At 52.8% G+C, this 18,767-nt stretch overlaps 1 protein-coding gene and 1 long non-coding RNA gene across 3 annotated transcripts; one reads left to right on the top strand and one right to left on the bottom strand.

Annotated features, from left to right (window-relative positions):
• Nucleotides 1-631: 631 nt before the first annotated feature.
• On the top strand, nucleotides 632-18,591 carry CLIP3 (CAP-Gly domain containing linker protein 3). Of its 2 annotated transcripts, XM_009232472.4 has the most exons (14): nucleotides 632-1,079; nucleotides 1,388-1,611; nucleotides 6,509-6,648; nucleotides 6,735-6,828; nucleotides 7,033-7,194; nucleotides 7,515-7,633; nucleotides 9,154-9,390; nucleotides 13,955-14,090; nucleotides 14,235-14,363; nucleotides 15,269-15,412; nucleotides 15,482-15,605; nucleotides 15,811-15,875; nucleotides 16,282-16,354; nucleotides 17,039-18,591. In XM_009232472.4, the coding sequence occupies exons 2-14, from the start codon at nucleotides 1,446-1,448 to the stop codon at nucleotides 17,091-17,093; spliced, it is 1,644 nt and encodes a 547-aa protein (XP_009230747.1). In that variant the 5' UTR covers nucleotides 632-1,079; nucleotides 1,388-1,445; the 3' UTR covers nucleotides 17,094-18,591.
• Nucleotides 15,939-18,763, bottom strand: LOC134760708 (uncharacterized). The gene is made up of 2 exons (XR_010138600.1): nucleotides 18,665-18,763; nucleotides 15,939-16,449 (listed from the first exon to the last, which is right to left on the bottom strand). It is a non-coding gene; the product is annotated as an uncharacterized LOC134760708 (long non-coding RNA).
• Nucleotides 18,764-18,767: the final 4 nt, after the last annotated feature.

Genomic DNA, 18,767 nt, shown 5'->3' with positions numbered 1-18,767 from the left:
GGACCCTGGGCTGGCTTCAGGAGGCCTCCGTGGGGGAGATTGGAGGGGTCAATCGGCAGATCTGTTTCCCAGACACTGCTACAGGCATGTAGCATGGTGATTAAGAATCAATGTTGGGCACGGTGACTCGTGCCTGTAATCTCAGCGCTTTGGGTGGCTGGGGCAGGAGGATCCCTTGAGGTCAGGAGTTCAAGACCAGCCTGGGCAACATGGCAAAACCGTGTCTCAAAAAAAATTCTCCAGACGTGGTGGCATGCACCTGTGGTCTCAGCTACTCAGGAGGTTGAGGTGGGAGGATGGCTTGAGCCCAGGAGTTTGACGCTGCAGTGAGCCAAGATCGCAACACTGCACTGTAGCCTGGGCGACAGAGTGAGACCCTATCTAGGAAAAAAATAAAAAATAAAAATAGACTTTACAGACTGTCTGGTTTCAAATGTTCGCTCCATCACCTACTCATGTACTTTTGGGCAAGCTACTTAACCTCTGTGGGCCCCAGTGTGTGAGCCTCGCATTATGATGGTAAGGATGAGATGATCATGATAGGAGTCTCTAGGAAATCACCCCTCTGAGGCACCCATTATGAATGGTGAGCTTGGAGAAGGGGTCTGGTCTAGGGTCCTAGAGAGAGAGAACACCCATCGTCACCACGCCCCAAGACCACTGCCCTCACCGGCCTGGTTTGCAGGCGTGGGGGAAGGGGATGGATAAGATCTGTGCCCGTTCTCTCAGCCCTCTCTTTTGCCGTTGTATCTGCTCATCTCGCTCCTTTCCGTAGCCATCTCTTCCTCTCCCTGTGCTCGGAGGCTCTCCCCTTTCAGTCGCCGCCTCTGGCCCCTCCATCAATGCGAGCGCCTCCCGGTCCCTCCTCCTGGTTCCTCCTCCCCCGCCGCCGGTAGGGGGGCAGCAGGCGCATGCGCAGTCGCGCCCCTCCCTCTCCGCCCCCACCCCCTGTCGGCGTCTGGGCCTCGTCCCCTTCTCTGTCTCCCTCGCCTCCCCCATCACGTCCCCTGACACCGACACCCCATTGCTCCCACAGTCTCCACAGTCTCCACTTTGGTCCCCAGCGCTGTCCGCCCGAGGTAAGATGGGGAGGGGGCGGCCCGCGGAGAAGGGGAGGGGCGAAGCATCCTGCATCCCGAGATAAACAAACCCTGGGAGGGGGCGGCCGCGACTGAGGGGCCTGACGCGGGAAGAGAATAATGGGGGGCTGGGCCTGGGGGAGGTGGCAGGCGCTGGGCGCACACACCGGGGCCCTCTATGGGTAACGGGGGTCCCTATGGTTGCCCAAGATCCAGTTGCGCGGAGGCCACCCGGGGCCCTGGAAGCTCCTAGGGGCTTGGACCCTGGAGCCTGCGGGGCACCCTCTCCAGCTGACCTCTGCCTCCAGGATTTGCCTGAAGGCTGCCCCCAACTCTACACCCGCCCCCCGAGGGCCACCGAGGACCATGACTAAGACAGATCCTGCCCCGATGGCCCCGCCGCCCCGAGGAGAGGAGGAAGAAGAGGAGGAGGAGGATGAACCCGTCCCCGAGGCCCCCAGCCCCACCCAGGAGCGCCGGCAGAAGCCTGTTGTGCACCCCTCGGCACCTGCCCCCCTCCCTAAGGACTACGGTAACCACTGTCCCCACCCTGGAATCTGGCTTGGAGCGTTGGGTGGCCGGGGAGGGTGGGCTGTGCTCTGCTGGTGGTGATGGTGGGAGAATTCTAGGGAATTTGAAGGTGGTCCAGAGGAATCTTGGCTGCAGAGCACCCCTCGCTAATTCATTCATTCACCCGTTGGAGAATGGAATTGTAATACTCCTAGTCTTTGATTCATGACACATCATTCCATCATTTAGTCATTCAACAATCATTTATTGAAAGCGGCTGTGGACCTGGCTTTATGCTAGGGGCTGGGGCCACAGCAAGGGGCAAGAGAGACCCAGTCTTTGCCCTGAGACAACTCACAGGCCTCAGTAACAGCCACACAAATAGGTATTAAACCATAATGTAGTTTAGTTCACATTTAGGTTTATATTCAAGAAAGAAAAATATAATGTAATATAAATATGTAATTACAAGACATTATGAAAATTGTATTTACCATAAACAAACTGCTGCAAGAGTTTTTTAAGACATTGTTTCCCTGAGGAGGTTACATTTGAGAAGACTGGAGGGTGAGTTGGGGTTAACTAAGAGAAGGGTCAGGGGAAAGGGGTCCCAGGAGAGGTAACCGCTGGGTAAAGGATCTGAGGTAGGAGGGTATGGAGCTGAGAGGGCGGCCTCTTGGAGAAACTGAAAGTGTCTAATCATTGACCGAGCGATATTTATCGAGTGCTGCTACTCTGTGACAAGCCTTATGCTGGGTGCTGGAGATTTAATCCTAAGTGATCCAGGCATGATCCTCCCTTGCAGGAGAGAAGGAGAGACTAAACAAGTGAACAGATAAATAAATCAGAAATCAGATAAATTCAGATTGGAGTGAGTGCTATGAAAGAAAGAAAAGGTGGGCCGGGCATGGTGTCTCACGCCTGTAATCCCAGCACTTTGGGAGGCTGAGGCCAGTGGATCACCTGAGGTCAGGAGTTTGAGACCAGCCATGGCCAACATGGTGAAACCCCATCTCTACTAAAAATACAAAAATTAGCTGGGCATGGTGGCATATGTCTGTAATCCCAGCCACTCAGGAGGCCGAGACAGTAGAATCGCTTGAACCTGGGAGGCAGAGGTTGCAGTGAGCCAAGATCGAGCCACTACACTCCAGCCTGGGTGACAGAGTAAGACTGTCTCAAAAAAAAAAAAAAAAGAAAGAAAAGAAAAGAAAAAAAGAAAAAGAAATTAAAGTTGGAGATACGGTAATGACTAGGGGGCAGCTACCTGCAGCGGTAGTCAGGGCTGGTCTTTCTGAGTAGGTGACATTTAGTTTGGGACCCAGAGCATGGGGAGGAATCAGCCATAAGAGAGCTGGAAAAAGAGTGTTCTAGGCAGACAGCAGCAAGTGCGAAGGCCCTGAGGCAGAATTGAACTTGGAACAGAAAGATCCTGAAGCTGCATTCAGGGAATGATCAAGGTTGAGGTGAGAGGTTGGCATAGGCCAGATCTGGAAGGGCCTTCAAGGCTACAGTGAGGACTTTGGTTATATTCTAAGTGGGACGGGGGAGAAGAGTGGCAAGGGGAGGGTGTTTAAAAGCAGAGGAATGGCAGGTCTGATTTATAGTTTGAAAGCTCCTTCTGGGTACTGGGTAGAAGGGGATGGAGTGCAGCCAGAGTTGGATGTAGGAGGGGAATTTGGAAGATATGCAGGCTGGGAATCCCCGGCAGCTGTGAGGTTCAGAAACCAAGTTCAGAGAGTCAGTGTTGCCAGGATAGAGCAAGACAGATGGCATCCATGGACATGTCACCCACTAGAGGTGGATCAGGGAGACTACAAGTTGACTTCAGTCTAATAGAAAAATAAGAAAGTTGGCCAGGCACGGTGGTTCTGGCTTATAATCCTAGCACTCTAGGAGGCCGAGGCAGGAGGATTGCTTGAGGCCAAGAGTTTGAGATCTGCCTGGGCAATGGAGCAAGACCCCATCTGTACAGAAAATTTAGAAATTAGCCAGGCATGGTGAGTACCTGTAGTCCCAGCTACTCCAGAGGCTGAGGTGGGAGGATCACTTGAGCCTGAGAATTCGACGCTGCAGTAAGCTAGGATTGTACCACTGCACTCCAGCTTGGGTGACACAGTGAGACCCTGTCTCAAAAAAAGAAAAAAGAAAAAGAAAGTTATCTGGGGCCTGAGGTGTTGGGGGGCTGTACCTCAGAAAACTGGAAAATCTCCTTTGGAAATGCGGCTGGAGGTGGCTGGGGCCTGTGACTCAGTGGGAGGTCGAAGGGTATAGGCTGAGCCCTCCAAGCAGTCTTGCTTGTAGAGCGGGAGAGGGTTTTGTCCCAGAATGGGAAGAAATCTGGAAATGTGGTCGAGGACAGGGAGAAGGCTAAAGTGGACTCAAAGAGGAAATCGTGTATCTGTTAAATTTATACATTAATTCAACAGAGATTGACTGAGCACCTACTGTGTGCCATGTGCTGTGCCTGGCCTTGGGGATAAAGGAGTGAATAAGGCAGAATGGAATCATAGCATTTAGATCCTAGTGAGGGAAGAAGAGAGGAAATGAAGGAGAAAGAAAGAGGAGTAAACATGTCAAGTAGTGATATGAGCTATGATAAAAATAAATAAATAAATAAAGGGCTGGGCATGGTGGCTCACACCTGTAATTTCAGTGCTTAGGGAAGCCAAGGTGGGAGGATCGCTTGAGCCCAGGAGTTCAAGACCAGCCTGGGCAACATAGCAAAACCCTGTCACTACAAAAAAAAAAAATTGCTGGGCATGGTGGTGTATACTGTAGTCCTAGCTACCAGGGAGGGTGAGGCAGGAGGATCACTTGAACCCAGGAGTTCAAGGATGTAGCGACCTATGATCATACTATTGCATTCCAACAGACCCTATTTTTTTTTTTGAGACGGACTCCAGGCTAGAGTGCAATGGTGCAATCTAAGCTCACTGCAATCTCTGCCTTCTGAGGTTAAGCAATTCTCCTGCCTCAGCCTCCTGAGTAACTGGGATTACAGGCACCCACCACCATGCCCAGCTAATTTTTGTATTTTTAGTAGAGATGGAGTTTCACCATGTTGGTCAGGCTGGTCTCAAACTGTTGACCTCGTGATCTGCCAGCCTTGGCCTCCCAAAGTGCTGGGATTCCAGGCGTGAGCCACCATGCCCAGCCAAGACCCTATCTCAAAAAAAAAAAAAAAAAAAAAAGAGTAGGAGATGGAGAAGGGCGGGTGCTGATTTAGACAGTGTGGTTTGGGAAGGCCTCTCTGAGGAGATGACATTTGAGCAAAGATTTATAAAGCTTTGTGAAGATGTGTGGGAAGTCTATCCCGAGTGAGAAAAACAGCAAGTGCCAAGACCCTGAGACAAGAATTTGCTTGGCACGTGGGAGGGACAGAGGGAGCCCAGTGTGGGAAATGAGGGAAGGGGAATAAGTGAGGGGAGAGGGCTGAGAACTGAGGGGCTGGATGTGCAGAGCCCTGAGGGCCGTGGGGAAGACTTTGGTCTGTACTCTGGATGGGATGGGAGCTGGAGGAGGGTTCTAAGCCAAGAAGGGCTATGATGTGACTGCAGTTCTAAAAGGAGCATGCCAGCTGATTCCTGGAGACACCTTCTATGTGGCACTTCCCTGGGCTGTGTATAATCTGATCATTCATGTACTCGTTCATTCACCACGCACTGAGTTCCTGCCACGTGCCAGGGCCCTGTGCTGGGTGCTGACGTCACAGAGAGCAGTACTCCTTAGAGTTGAGTGGGAAGAGACAGAAGTGCCTCTAGGCACCACCCTGGCTGGGCACAGGTTGATTCCTGCTCATGGATACATTTTATTTTATTTTTATTTTTATTTATTTATTTACTTTTTTTGAGACGGAGTCTCACTCTCTGTCACCCAGGCTGGAGTGCAGTGGCGCCATCTCGGCTCACTGCAGCCTTTGCCTCCCAAGTTCAAGTGATTCTCCTGCCTCAGCTTCCTGAGTAGCTGGGATTACAGGCGCCCACTACCATGCCTGGCTAATTTTTGTACTTTTAGTAGAGTCAGGGTTTCACCATGTTGGACCAGGCTGGTCTCGAACTCCTGACCTGAGGTGATCCACCCGCCTCGGCCTCCAAAAGTGCTGGGATTACAGGCGTGAGCCACCACGCACAGCCTCTATTTTTATTTTTTATATTTCCAGAGACAAGGTCTTGCTCTGTTGCCCAGGCTGGCGTGCAGTGGCACAATCATGGCTCACTGCAGCCTTGAACTCCTGGGCTCAAGCAATCCTCCTGTCTCAATCTCCTTGAGTAGCTCCAATGCGCACCACCACACCTGGCTAATTTTAAAACTTTTTGTAAAGACAGGGGTCTTGCTATGTTGCCCAGGCTGGTCTTGAACTTATGGGCTCAAGCAATCCTCCTGCCTCGGCCTCCCAAAGCATTGGGATTACAGATGTGAACCACTGTGCCCAGTCATGGATACATTTTATGTAGACTGCATGGTATTTGAAACAATTGAGAGAGTTTTATTAAAAACCAGGACTTCTGGCTTTATTTATTTTTGCTCTGGAGATTCAGCCAAACTTCATTCATACTCTCACAGGGCAACAGTGGGTGAGGTCAGTAGCGGTCCCCCTGGAGGTGCAGACTCCAAGGTACTGCACTCTCTGTCAGGCTTTTGTTTCAGGGGGTGGAGTTTGCTGCTATATGGGAATTGCCTGATCTTCCCATTTTTCAAGACACACTGGGCATCGAGATTTTTATGTGAACCCACCTGAGTTTGAAACCTCATGCTGGCCACACAGAAAATGCCTGTGGGTTGAGTGTGGCCCATGTGCCACCAGCTTGAGACCCTGCATTAGAGGCTCTAAAAGGCAAAGACCTACAGCTCCCCTACTGAGGCTGGAAGGAGGGGGTCAGTTGCGTGGGGTGACCTTGGACCTCTTCCCACCCCAGCTTTCACCTTCTTCGATCCCAATGACCCGGCGTGCCAGGAGATCCTGTTTGACCCTCAGACCACCATCCCCGAGCTGTTTGCCATTGTGCGCCAGTGGGTGCCCCAAGTCCAGCACAAGATAGACGTCATCGGCAATGAGGTGAGAACACTGGGGAAACCAGGGAGAGAGGGGATGTGGTTCCCCACATGTGTGGGTGACCCTCCCTGCTCCTCTGGTACTCACAGATTCTGCGCCGAGGCTGCCATGTGAACGATCGTGACGGGCTGACCGACATGACACTGCTCCACTATGCGTGCAAGGCTGGGGCCCACGGAGTCGGTGAGGGCCCCCCACCCCCAAGTCATAAGTCCCAAAGCCTAGGCCCCCAGACCCAACACACTGAAAACCACCCAGAACTCAGGCCCCATCTGGAACCCGAAGCTTCGGATCCCAAAGTATAGTCCCTGAAGCCCAGGGTCCTCCCCGTGCACTGGGCCCATGCTCTGGAATGGGGGTTCCAAGCTGACCCGGCCTATCGCGCAGGGGACCCCGCGGCAGCAGTGCGCCTCTCGCAGCAGCTGCTGGCGCTGGGCGCAGATGTGACCCTGCGCAGCCGCTGGACCAACATGAACGCGCTTCACTACGCGGCCTATTTTGATGTGCCCGACCTCGTGCGTGTGCTGCTGAAAGGCGCGAGGCCGCGAGGTGAGGAGGAGAGCCCTGACTGGGAGGGGGCAAGGACCTGGGTGAGGGACGCGGAGACCCAGGTGAGGCCAGGCTGCGAGGGGAAGGAGAACGGTGATCTGAGGAGATAGCGGGAGGTTGGAGGCGTGGGAGGGGGGCTCAGGGGACTACCACTCTAGGGAGGGTCGGGGCCACGAAGGGAGAGGGGGGCTCCGAGGCGGGGGCGGGGCTCTGCGTCGGAGGCTCTGGGACCTGCAAGTTAAGAGATGAGCCCCGAGGTGGGAGGAGGGCTGGGGTCCCACAGGCGCTCACCCGGAACCCCTCCTGTTGCCCGCTTCCAGTGGTGAACTCCACGTGCAGTGACTTCAACCACGGCTCAGCCCTGCACATCGCTGCTTCCAGCCTGTGCCTGGGCGCCGCCAAATGTTTGCTGGAGCACGGCGCCAACCCTGCGCTGAGGGTACTGCCACCCTTGCCCAGAACCCATTACCCTCCTGCTCCCTTCCTCCCCTACTTCCCTCCAGCAGGTCTCTGCGTTTCCTGTGACTCCCCAGATACTATAAATGCCGTCTGTACATTCAGCAAATGCAATAACAGCTGAAATATGCCTAGTGTTCATTACATGTCAGGTGAAGTCTATTATAAGCCTTGTTTTACAATGGGGAAACTGAGGCAGAGATTAAGGGATCTGCCCAGGGTCATCCAGCCTACCCCATGGCAGTGCATAACAGTATTTCAAGGTCATGAGGAAAGTCGGGCTAGGCCCTCTGTGAATGAGAGGGTTGGTCCTCTCCTAAGCCCTCAGTATGATCTTTGACCTCCGACCCATGCATTACCAGGCTCCATCCACAATGCTAATTACCGTGCAGCCGTCCAGGCACATGTATGTTGGGGTAACATGGCCTGTGCCCCTGAGACCCTGCCTCTCCCCATTTCCCACTGGTCCAGAGTTTGACTCCTGACTCTATACCACAGGAGCCCACTTTCACTCTAATTTTTTTTTTTTTTTTTTTTTTTTTTTTTTGAGACAGAGACTGGCTCTGTCATCCAGGCTGGAGTGCAGTGGTGCAATCTCAGCTCACTGCAACCTCTGCCTACCAGGTTCAAACGATTCTCCTGCCTCAGCCTCCCGAGTAGGTAGAATTATAGGCATGCGCCACCACACCCGGCTAATTTTTGTATTTTTAGTAGAGATGGAGTTTCACCATGTTGGCCAGGCTGGTCTCGAACTCCTGACCTCAGATGATCTGCCCATCTCGGCCTCACAAAGTGCTAAGATTATAGGCATGAGCCACTGCACCCAGCCCACAGGAGCCCATTCTCAATGTTCATCTCCCACATGTCCTCATTACAGGCTTGGGGTCTCCAGAGATTGCCTTCCTGGGGGCATGACCTACAGCACTGAAGTGTGGCCCTCATCCCTACTGCCTACACCCCCAGGCCCACCCTCAATTACTTGACACACCCCCAGCCCTGGGTCTCAGGCGTGGGTTTCCCTGGGGATGTGGTCTGCACCTTTCTGCCCTGCCCCTTCTTTTTTTTTTTTGAGACAGAATCTCGCTCTGTCACCCAGGCTGGAGTGCAGTAGCATGATCTCGGCTCACTGCAACCTCTGCTTCCTGGATTCAAGCGATTCTCCTGCCTCAGCCTCCCAAGTAGCTGGGATTTCAGGCACATGCCACCACACCCGGCTAAATTTTGTATTTTTAGTAGAGAAGCGGTTTCACCATGTTGGCCAGGCTGGTCTTGAACTCCTGACCTCAAATGATCTGCCTGCCTCGGCCTCACAACGTACTGGGATTACAGGCATGAGCCACCTTACCCGGCCTTGCCCTGACCCTTCTTATTCCCAGGTTGGCCCAGGGTATGACCTAGTCCTAACCCTGCATCACCCAGACTGGTGGTCTCTAGGGGCAGGGCCTCCATGGGGGTGTGACCAGTGCCACTGAGTCCCCGCCTCCTCTTCCCATTGGCCCCCAGAATCGAAAAGGACAGGTGCCGGCGGAGGTGGTCCCAGATCCTATGGACATGTCCCTGGACAAGGCAGAGGCGGCGCTGGTGGCCAAGGAGCTGCGGACGCTTCTGGAAGAGGCAGTGCCACTATCTTGCGCCCTCCCCAAGGTCACGCTACCCAACTATGACAACGTCCCAGGCAATCTCATGCTCAGCGCACTGGGCTTGCGCCTGGGAGACCGTGTGCTGCTGGATGGCCAGAAGGTCAGGGGCTGGGGTGTGTGTTTGCGTGGTGGGTGGGGGTGGGACTCAGCCCCTTAATCCCTCAGAGCTGTGTCCTTGGGCAGAGTGCAGTCCCTCCCCTTTGTCTGCTTGCCGCCCTAACTATCCACCCAGTACTTGATTTAATCTCAGTTGTTCCATGGGTGTCTCCTTTGAGCCTCATCCTGTGCTGAGCTCTCCATCCAGGGGGGGAAACAACCCATTATCTGACAGTGACAGCCGAGAGCGGTCATGGCTGCCATGGGGAGGGGCGAGCAGAGTGATCTACGCAGCTCTGTGCACCTGTGGCTCCCCCGGGTCTTGTGGTCCTCGATCAGGCCCCTCTGCTCGCAGAGGCAAGTCTAGCTAGGCAAGTCCAGGCCAGAGTGATTGGGGTGTGATGGGGGATGCACCCAAATTGCAGATGTGGAGGAGCAAGCCAGGGAAAGAAAGAGAGAAAGGAGTCTCAGCTTGGGGGAGTGGGTATCACAGCCCAGAGGGCAGAGAGAATCTTCATTTATCCAGGGACTCCAACTTCATTCGTTTCCCGGTGTCCCTCGGGCTCCATATGGGACCCAGTCTGTCCTTAGGGAGGGAGGGCTGTGTCTGTCCCCACCCTGCTCTCATGGAGCTCCACTTGTAATGAAGGGGAGAGAGTCAAGAAAGTAAACCTATGGTTGAGATGATTTTTGGGCTGGGCACGGTGGTTCACACCTGTAATCCCGGCATTTTGGGAGGCCGAGGTGGGAGGATCACTTGAGGTCAGGAGTTGTTAGAGACCAGCCTGGGCAACATAGTGAGATCCCGCCTCTACTGAAAAAAAAAAAAAAAAAAAAAAGGTAATTTCTGGTAGCCACGAGGGCTGTGAACACCATTACATGTTTGGATTTAGTAAATTGCCCCTGGCTGAATGCTGGAGTGGTTTTAGCTGGGGTGTTCTGAGAAGGCTTCTCTGAGGAGGTGATGTCCAAACTGAGATAGGAAAGAACTTCTTCTGCAAATATAAGGAAGCAGACGATGCAGTAGGTATGGAGACCCAGAGACAGGAAGGGGCAGTGTGATGAGGGGGTTATGGGAAGGGCGGTGAAGTGGAGAGGTCAGCAAGGCTGGGTCACAGCAGACCTGTAGGCTACTGGAAGGAGTCTGAATTTTGTTTTTGTTTTTTTGAGACAGGGTCTTGCTCTGTCACCCAGGCCGGAGTGCAGTGGCGTGATCTTGGCTCACAGCAACCTCTGCCTCCCGGATTCAAGCTATTCTCATGTCTTAGCCTCCCGAGTAGCTAGGATTACAAGTGTGTGCCAATAAGCGTGGCTAATTTTTTTATTTTTATTTTTAGTAGCAGCGGGTTTCACCATGTTGGCCAGGCTGGTTTCAAACTCCTGCCCTCAAGCGATCCGCCTGCCTTGGCTCCCAAAGTGCTGGGATTATAGGCATAAGCCACTGTGCCCGGCCCCATCCAGAAAGCATTCTGCTGTCACGATCTAATCATATCCATTGCACAATTCTGAAAGAAGGTTGGGTTGACTCTTCCCATTTTACAAGCCAGACTATAAGAGGCTCCAACAGGTGAAAACCTTTATCTGAAGACATGGAGTACCAATCACGGCCCCTTAGAGAAGCAGCATAGCACAGCGTCATGAGCTCAGGCTCAGGGACTTGCCCAGGTAAATCTCAGCTTTGCAACTTCCCAGCTGTGGGACCTGGAGCCAGTGATTCTGCCTCTCTGGGCATCAGTGTCTTCATTTGTAAATGGAGATAATAATAGTACCCACCTTAGGGGGCTGGTTGAGGTTTAAATTAATTAAAATGAACAGAGTCCAGTGCATACTAAATGCTCTTTGTGTGTGCCAGGCACTGTTCTAGTCCCTCCACCAACCCTTTAAGATCAGCACTAATTAATTAGCCCTTTATATGGACAAGGAACTGAGGCATGGAGAGGTGAACGAGCCTCCCATAATGATAATAACCACACTCACTAAAGGCTCACTGCAGCTAAGCAACTTTACATGTATTAAAAATGTTTCTGCCATTGGCCGGGCGCGGTGGCTCATGCCTGTAATCCCAGCACTTTGGGAGGCCGAGGCAGGAGGATCACCTAAGGTCAGAGTTTGAGACCAGCCTGGCCAACATGGTGAAACTCTGTCTCTACTAAAAATACAAAATTAGCAGGGTGTGGTGGCGTGTGCCTGTAATCCCAGCTACTTGGGAGGCTGAGGCAGGAGAATCGCTTGAACCCGGGAGGCGGAGGTTGCAGTAAGCCGAGATCGTGCCATTGCACTCCAACCTGGGCAACAAGAGCGAAAACTCCATCTCAAAAAAAAAAAAAAAAAAAATGTTTCCGCCAATGCGGTGGTTTATGCCCATAATCCCAGCACTTTGGGAGGCTGAGGCAGAAGGATCACTTGAGCTCAGGAGTTCGAGACCAGCCTGGGCAACATAGTGAGGCCTCATCTCTACTAAAAATGAAAAAACCAGGCATGGTGGCACACACCTGTAGTCCTAGCTACTCAGGAGGCTGAAGTGAGAGAATCGCTTGTGCCCAGGAGTTTGAGGCTGCACTGTGCCAGGATCATGCCACTGCAACCCCGGCCTAGGCGACAAAGCGAGACCCTGTCTCAAAAAAAAAAAAAAAAATGTCTCCACCAGACAATCACTCCATGAGGTGGCTTACTGTCTCTATTTTACAGATGAAACTAAGGCTCAAGAAGTCCCCTGACCAAAGTTACAGCATGATAATAGCTAACAGGCTGGGCACAGTGGCTTCGCACCTGTAATCCCAGCACTTTGGGAGGCCAAGATGGGGAGGATCGCTTGAGGCCAGGAGTTTGAGACCAACCTGGGCAACATAGGGATACTCCATTTCTATTTTTAGAAAAAGTTTGTTGTTGTTGTTTTAATTAGCCAGGCTTCGGTGGTGTGCACCTGTAGTCCCAGCTACTCAGGAGACTGAGGAGGGAAGATTGCTTGAACCCAGGAGTTCAAGGTTACACTGAGCTATGATTGCAGCACTGCACTCCAGCCTGGGCCACAGAGTGAGACCCTGTCTCTAAAATAGAAAAAAAAAATTTTTCAATAATGAATACTTGCTGATCGTTTACTTAATATCAAGCCCTGTTCTGAGGGTTTTAATGTGTCTATGACAGCCCTGTAGCTACAAGCCACATGTGACAATTGAGCACTTGAAATATGGCTAGTGTGACTGGGGAAATGCATTTTTAATTTAGTTTAAATTTATTGATTTTCATTTTTATTTATTTATGTTTTTTCTTGAGACAGAGTCTTGCTCTGTTGCCCAGGCTGGAGTGCAGTGGCGCTGTCTGGGCTCACTGCAACCCTCCTGGGTTCAAGCAATTCTCCTGCCTCAGCCTCCGGAGTAGCTGAGATTACAGGCGTGTGCCATCACACCTGGCTACTTTTTGTATTTTTAGTAGAGATGGGGGTTTCACCATGTTGGCCAGGCTGGTCTTGAACTCCTGACTTCAGGTGATCCTCCCACCTCGGCCTCCCAAAGTGCTAGGATTACAAGTGTGAGCCACTGCGCCCAGACTAAATTTATTTATTTTTAAATTAAAAAATTATCTGAATCTTCTTCCTAAGGTATGTATTTATTTATTTTTGAGACACGGTCTTGCTCTGTTGCCCAGGTTGGAGTGCAGTGGCACGATCATAGCTCACTGCAGCGCTGAACTCCTGGGCTCAAGCAATCCTTCCACCTCAGCCTCCCGAGTAAGTGGGACTACAGGCTTGAGCTACCACATCTGGCTACCTTTTTTCTTTCCTTTATAGAGAATAGGGTCTTGCTGCCTTTGTTTTTTGGAACAGATTAAGATGAGAGGGTCTCGCCATTTTCACCCAGGCTGGTCTGAAATGCCTGGCCTCAAGTGATCCTCCAGCCTTGGCCTCCCAAAGTGCTGGGATTACAGGCGTGAGCCGCCGCACCCGGCCTTAGTTTAAATTTAAATTGTTGGCCAGGCACGGTGGCTCACGCCTGGTATCCCAGCACTTTTGGAGGCTGAGGCAGGTGGATCACCTGAGGTCAGGTGTTCCAGACCAGCCTAACCAATATGGTGAAACCCCGTCTCTACTAAAAATACAAAAATTAGCCAGGCATGGCGGCATGCACCTGTAGTCCCAGCTACCTGGGAGGCTGAGATGGGAGAATTGCTTGAACCCAGGAAGTGGTGTTTGCAGTGAGCCAAGATCGTGCCACTGCACTCCAGCCTGGCAAAAGAGCAAGACTCTGTCTCAAATAATGATAATAATAATAATAATAATAATAATAAATAAATTTAAATTGTCCTATGTGGCTAGTCATTATTCACTATATGAGACAGGGCAACTCTTTAACAATCCTATAAGGTGAGTATAATTTCTGTTCCTATTTCACAGCAAAGGAAGTTGAGGCACAGAAAGGTTAAGTCATGTAGCCAGCAAATGGTGATGTGTGAACTGGGGTTTGGGCCCAGCAAGGCGGCCTCATGCACCCCACCTTGCTGCCCCTGTGGGGGCACTCCACGTTGGCCTCCCAGCATTCCTTCCTCAGCCATCACCTCCCTTCTCTCCCCAGACGGGCACACTGCGGTTCTGTGGGACCACCGAGTTTGCCAGCGGCCAGTGGGTGGGCGTGGAGCTGGACGAGCCTGAGGGCAAGAACGATGGCAGCGTTGGGGGCGTTCGGTACTTCATCTGCCCCCCTAAGCAGGGTTAGTCCCACCTCGGGCCCAAGAGGGTTGTGGCCGGCGGTCCACTCAGCAGTTCTGATGCTGCTGACTGGGAAACAGGGGATGGGGGATGGGGGCCGAGGGCAGAGGCTTGGACAACACCAGGCTCGGACTCTGTACCCCTAGGTCTCTTTGCCTCCGTGTCCAAGATCTCCAAGGCAGTGGACGCACCCCCGTCCTCTGTCACCTCCACACCCCGGACCCCCCGGATGGACTTCTCCCGTGTCACCGGCAAAGGCCGCAGGGAACACAAAGGTCAGAGGGGGGATCCCTGCGGTGGGAAGAGCCAGTTTGGGGATGTTGTGTGGGTAGCTCAGCTTCTGTGACTCAGTTTCTCCTCAGGCCCAAACTCCAGTTTTGGAAGACAAGCTCTGAGTTCCTGACTTCTGTGACTCAGTTTCCCCTTTGGCTCAGTACTGCCCTCCCCTAGTTCTTAGAAGGACCTGTGGGTTCCCTGCCCTCTGTGACTTAGTTTCCTCTCAGGCCCAAAGGTCTCCCCCAGTTTTAGGGAAGAATCCTTGGAGATCCTGTCTTTTGTCATTTGATTTACTTTTTTTTTTTTTTTTTTTTTGAGACAAGAGTCTCGCCCTATTGCCCAGGCTGGAGTGTAGTGGCACCATCTTGGCTCACTGCAACCTCCGCCTCCCGGGTTCAAGCGATTCTCGTGCCTCAGTCTCCCGAGTAGCTGGGACTACAGGCGCCCACCACCACATCCGGCTAATGTTTGTATTTTTTTTGTAGAGACAAGGTTTTGCCATGTTGGCCAGGCTGGTCTCAAACTCCTGACCTCAAGTGATATGCCCGCCTCGGCCTCTCAAAATGCTGGGATTACAGGCCTGCGCCTCTGCACCCGGCCTGATTTACTCTCGGACCCAATTCTCCCTTCATTTTAAAAGGACAGTTTCTGGGTTCCTGACTTCTGACTCAGCTTTTCCTTATCCAACGTATCCTCAGCTTTGAGAAAGGATTTTGGGATTCTTCAGGTTGTCTGACTCAGTTTCCCTTCAGGCCTAAAGCCCCTTCCTAATTCTCTGGCATCTGGGATTCAGTTTTGCTTCAAACGAAGAACAGGGTTTCTACCTTGGGGTTTTCCAGGTGGCACGGGGTTCCCAAAGCTGGCCTCACCTCCCCTACCCACCTCTTGCACCTTCTACCCTTAGGCAAGAAGAAGACCCCATCATCCCCATCTCTGGGCAGCTTGCAGCAGCGTGACGGGGCCAAGGCTGAGGTTGGAGACCAGGTCCTTGTTGCGGGCCAGAAGCAGGGGATCGTGCGCTTCTACGGGAAGACAGACTTTGCCCCAGGTGAGGATGGGGACTCTGGGCCAGGAGGCAGGCAGGGCCTTGAGAAATCCTGACACCCTCATGCTGCAGGTTACTGGTATGGCATTGAGCTGGACCAGCCCACAGGCAAGCATGATGGCTCCGTCTTTGGCGTCCGGTACTTCACTTGCCCCCCGAGGCATGGGGTCTTCGCACCAGCATCCCGTATTCAGAGGTGAGCCCAAACTTCCAGCCCAAACCCAGGGCACCACCTGGAGCCCTGATTCCCCACTCAGATGGCCTCCTCCTCCCAGACCAGTGGTACAATGTGGACACCCCCACGCCCCCAGCCCTTTCCTCATAGATCCCTGGGGCCCAGCTCTCAGTCAGACCTTGGCCTCTTGTGGCTCTGACCTCTCCCCTTCCCTGTGTCTCCTCAGGATTGGCGGATCCACTGATTCCCCCGGGGACAGTGTTGGAGCCAAAAAAGTGCATCAAGTGACAAGTGAGTTGGGGGATGATATGTTGGGGGGAGTGTAAGTTTGGGGATGGGAGGAAGGGTCATGGGTTCTCAGGTATATACTGGTGACAGTCTCTGGTATTTAATTGGGGATACAGGGTCCAGGAAAATGATGAGACAAGGTCCCCAAAAAGATAGGTGCTAGAGGGTATGAGGAAGTTAGCAACAAGGCTCTTTGGGGACATGAGGTTGAGCAGATACTGGGGACAGGGATAGTCACTGGGGGACATGGTGGGAATTATGGACAAGGGGCCCAGATGGGTATTGGGAATGTGGGATCCAGGTGGGGACTAGAGACATGGGGAAGTATTAATGAGAAGGGGTCTGGATGGGTATTGAGGACACAGGTGGTCTGTCATCCCCTCACTTGACATCCTGCCCTCCTCTTCAGTGACGCAGCCCAAACGCACCTTCACCACAGTCCGGACCCCAAAGGACATTGCATCAGAGAACTCCATTTCCAGGTGTGTGGCCAACCCCTGTCTCCTCTCCTATGCGACATTCAGGGAGAGGGATCCACAAGGCAGTTGGACCCAGAGGTCTGGAGCTCTGGTCAGGGCTGGAAAGAGAGGTTAGGAAAACTTGTGACTTGTAAGCATACCCAGAAACAGCCTTTAGGGTGTAGGGCCCCGCACTGAATTCTAGTGACTTCCACTTTCGGGGGCGCCGGTAAAGGAAGCAGAACACCCTTCACTCCACACGAGCCTCAGAACAACAGCTAGAGACCGGGCGGGGTGGCTCATGCCTGTAATCCCAGCACTTTGGGAGGCCAAGGCAGGCGGATCACCTGAGGTCAGGAGTTCAAGCGCAGCCTGGCCAACATGGTGAAACCCCGTCCCTACCGAAAACACAAAAGTTAGCCGGACACGATGGCTTACACCTGTAGTCCCAGCTACTCGGGAGGCTGAGATAGAAGAATTGCTTGAACCTGGGAGGCAGATGTTGCAGTGAGCCGAGATCGTGCCACGGCACTCCAGCCTAGGTGAGAGTGAGACTCCATTTCAGAAAACAAACAAACCACAGCCAGAGAGGTAGAGGCAGAATCCAGAAAGGCCTGATAGCAAACACTGGGGGAAAGGCTGGGGGTGATGGGTGCAGATGTCCCCGCTGCCTGCCTAAGGGCGTGACCCTGTCATCCTCCTTTCCAGGTTGCTGTTCTGCTGCTGGTTCCCCTGGATGCTGAGGGCGGAGATGCAGTCTTAGAGGCCCTGGACACCGGACAAAGAGACAGAGTCCCCACTAGCATCTCCTGACACCCAAGGAGCCCTGAGTCACCCTGAGATAGAGATTCCCAGTAACACATCCAGAGTAGAGACCCCCGTTAGCCAGCCCTCGATCATTGAGGCCCCATTATTAACAGATACTCCCATAATAACCCCTAAATACAGACCCCATGTCACCCAGAAAGAGATTCCCTGAGTAGCACCTTCAGGCTCGTCCCTATCCCCAACCCCTCAGAGCAGATTCCCAGATTAACAGATTTCCATATCACCCCAAATGATGGTGACCCTCTCCACATAATGCATTACAACAGAACATTCTTGAATCACCCAACCCTGGATCAGAAACCTCCCCATTAACAAACACTGCCCCTTAAGTCCTCTTGAAATAAACATAGGTCACACCCCCAAAGCAAAAGAGTAACAGGCATTCATGTCATTGTTCCCTATTTAACATCAGTCCCCTCAAGATGTCGTGACACCATGGTCACCCTGAAGCCCTTAGATTCCAACCCCTCAATCAGAGACTTCCTTCATTAACAAAGACCCTTGTCCTTACCCCTCAAGAAGAAACCCACCATAACCAGCCCACTGTCACCCGTAATTTACAGACACCAAAACAGTCCTGGAAGTGCTAATTACAGGACCCCCCAAGTCTTCCTACCCTCTGTACCCTCAAGAAACCCCCAGTGCCTTGTATGAAGCCCACCCCACATGGCCCACAGCTCCTGTGCTGGCCAGGCTCCCAGAAAATTCTCTATTTTTTAAGTAACGACTTCCCCCTTTGGGGGACCCCAAAATTTGGAGGCCCCATTCTAGGACTCTGGGGATCCCAAACCCTAGAGTACACACGTCCCAAACTCCCCTGTGCCCTCAAATCCTACAGCCCCTAGAAGACCCCAATGCCCTAACTCCTAGGACCCCCAAATCATGGAATCCCAAATCCCCAGGGAATCCCAAACTTGAAAATCCAATCCCAAGCCCCCAGGAAACCCAATCATGAGGTCCTTGTGCCTGGTATGGAGGAGACTACAGTCAGCATATGCATTCCAGGCTCCCAGGGACCTCAAGCCCTATTCACAGGCACCAGGAAACCCCACACAGGAATTCCCATCCCTGGAAACTGGAGAATTTCAATGCCCCGAGTCCACGGATATCAAGACACCAAATTCCAAGAGCCCCAGCCCTAAGGGAACACCAAATCCTAAAGCCTCCATCTCTAATAAATGGAAGGCCCCAAGGCCCTGAGGGGATCCCAAATCCTGGAACCCCGATTTCAATCTACGTTCTAGTCACTGGCCTCAAAGGACCCCACAGCACCTGGGCCAGACCAACAGCTCGAGGGAGAAGCTGAAGGCCCAGGAGGTCCAGGGCGGACCTGGGGCCCCGACCACCAAGGACAGCTCACGACTGCCCCTTCACTGCATGTCCCCAAACTCAGCATGACTCCTGTCCTCTTCAGTAAAGACGTTTCTATGGCCTCTCTGTGTCGGGTCATTGGGGGTTTCCCTTGCTGGGAGAAGACGGGAAAGGAAGTGCTTCCTTCAGTCTCACCTCCCTGCGGCGTGGGCATGTGATGGCGCTGGCCGCGGGAAGTCCTTCTAGCAGCCTCTCGTGTCTTCCCGCGGCTGTCACGGCCGCCGCCCCCGTCCCACCC

Source organism: Pongo abelii, chromosome 20, assembly GCF_028885655.2.
Source record: "Pongo abelii isolate AG06213 chromosome 20, NHGRI_mPonAbe1-v2.0_pri, whole genome shotgun sequence".
In the NCBI taxonomy this organism is placed as follows: domain Eukaryota; kingdom Metazoa; phylum Chordata; class Mammalia; order Primates; family Hominidae; genus Pongo; species Pongo abelii.
This window is presented reverse-complemented; position numbering and strand designations above follow the sequence as displayed.

Bases quoted from the DNA above. Each gene is read 5' to 3' on its own strand.
- CLIP3 (XM_009232472.4), top strand. From the start codon at position 1,446: ATGACTAAGACAGATCCTGCCCCGATGGCCCCGCCGCCCCGAGGAGAG. The intron at 1,612-6,508 runs GTAACCACTGTC...TTCCCACCCCAG, and splicing joins CCCCCTCCCTAAGGACTACG to CTTTCACCTTCTTCGATCCC. The intron at 15,413-15,481 runs GTGAGGATGGGG...CTCATGCTGCAG, and splicing joins GAAGACAGACTTTGCCCCAG to GTTACTGGTATGGCATTGAG.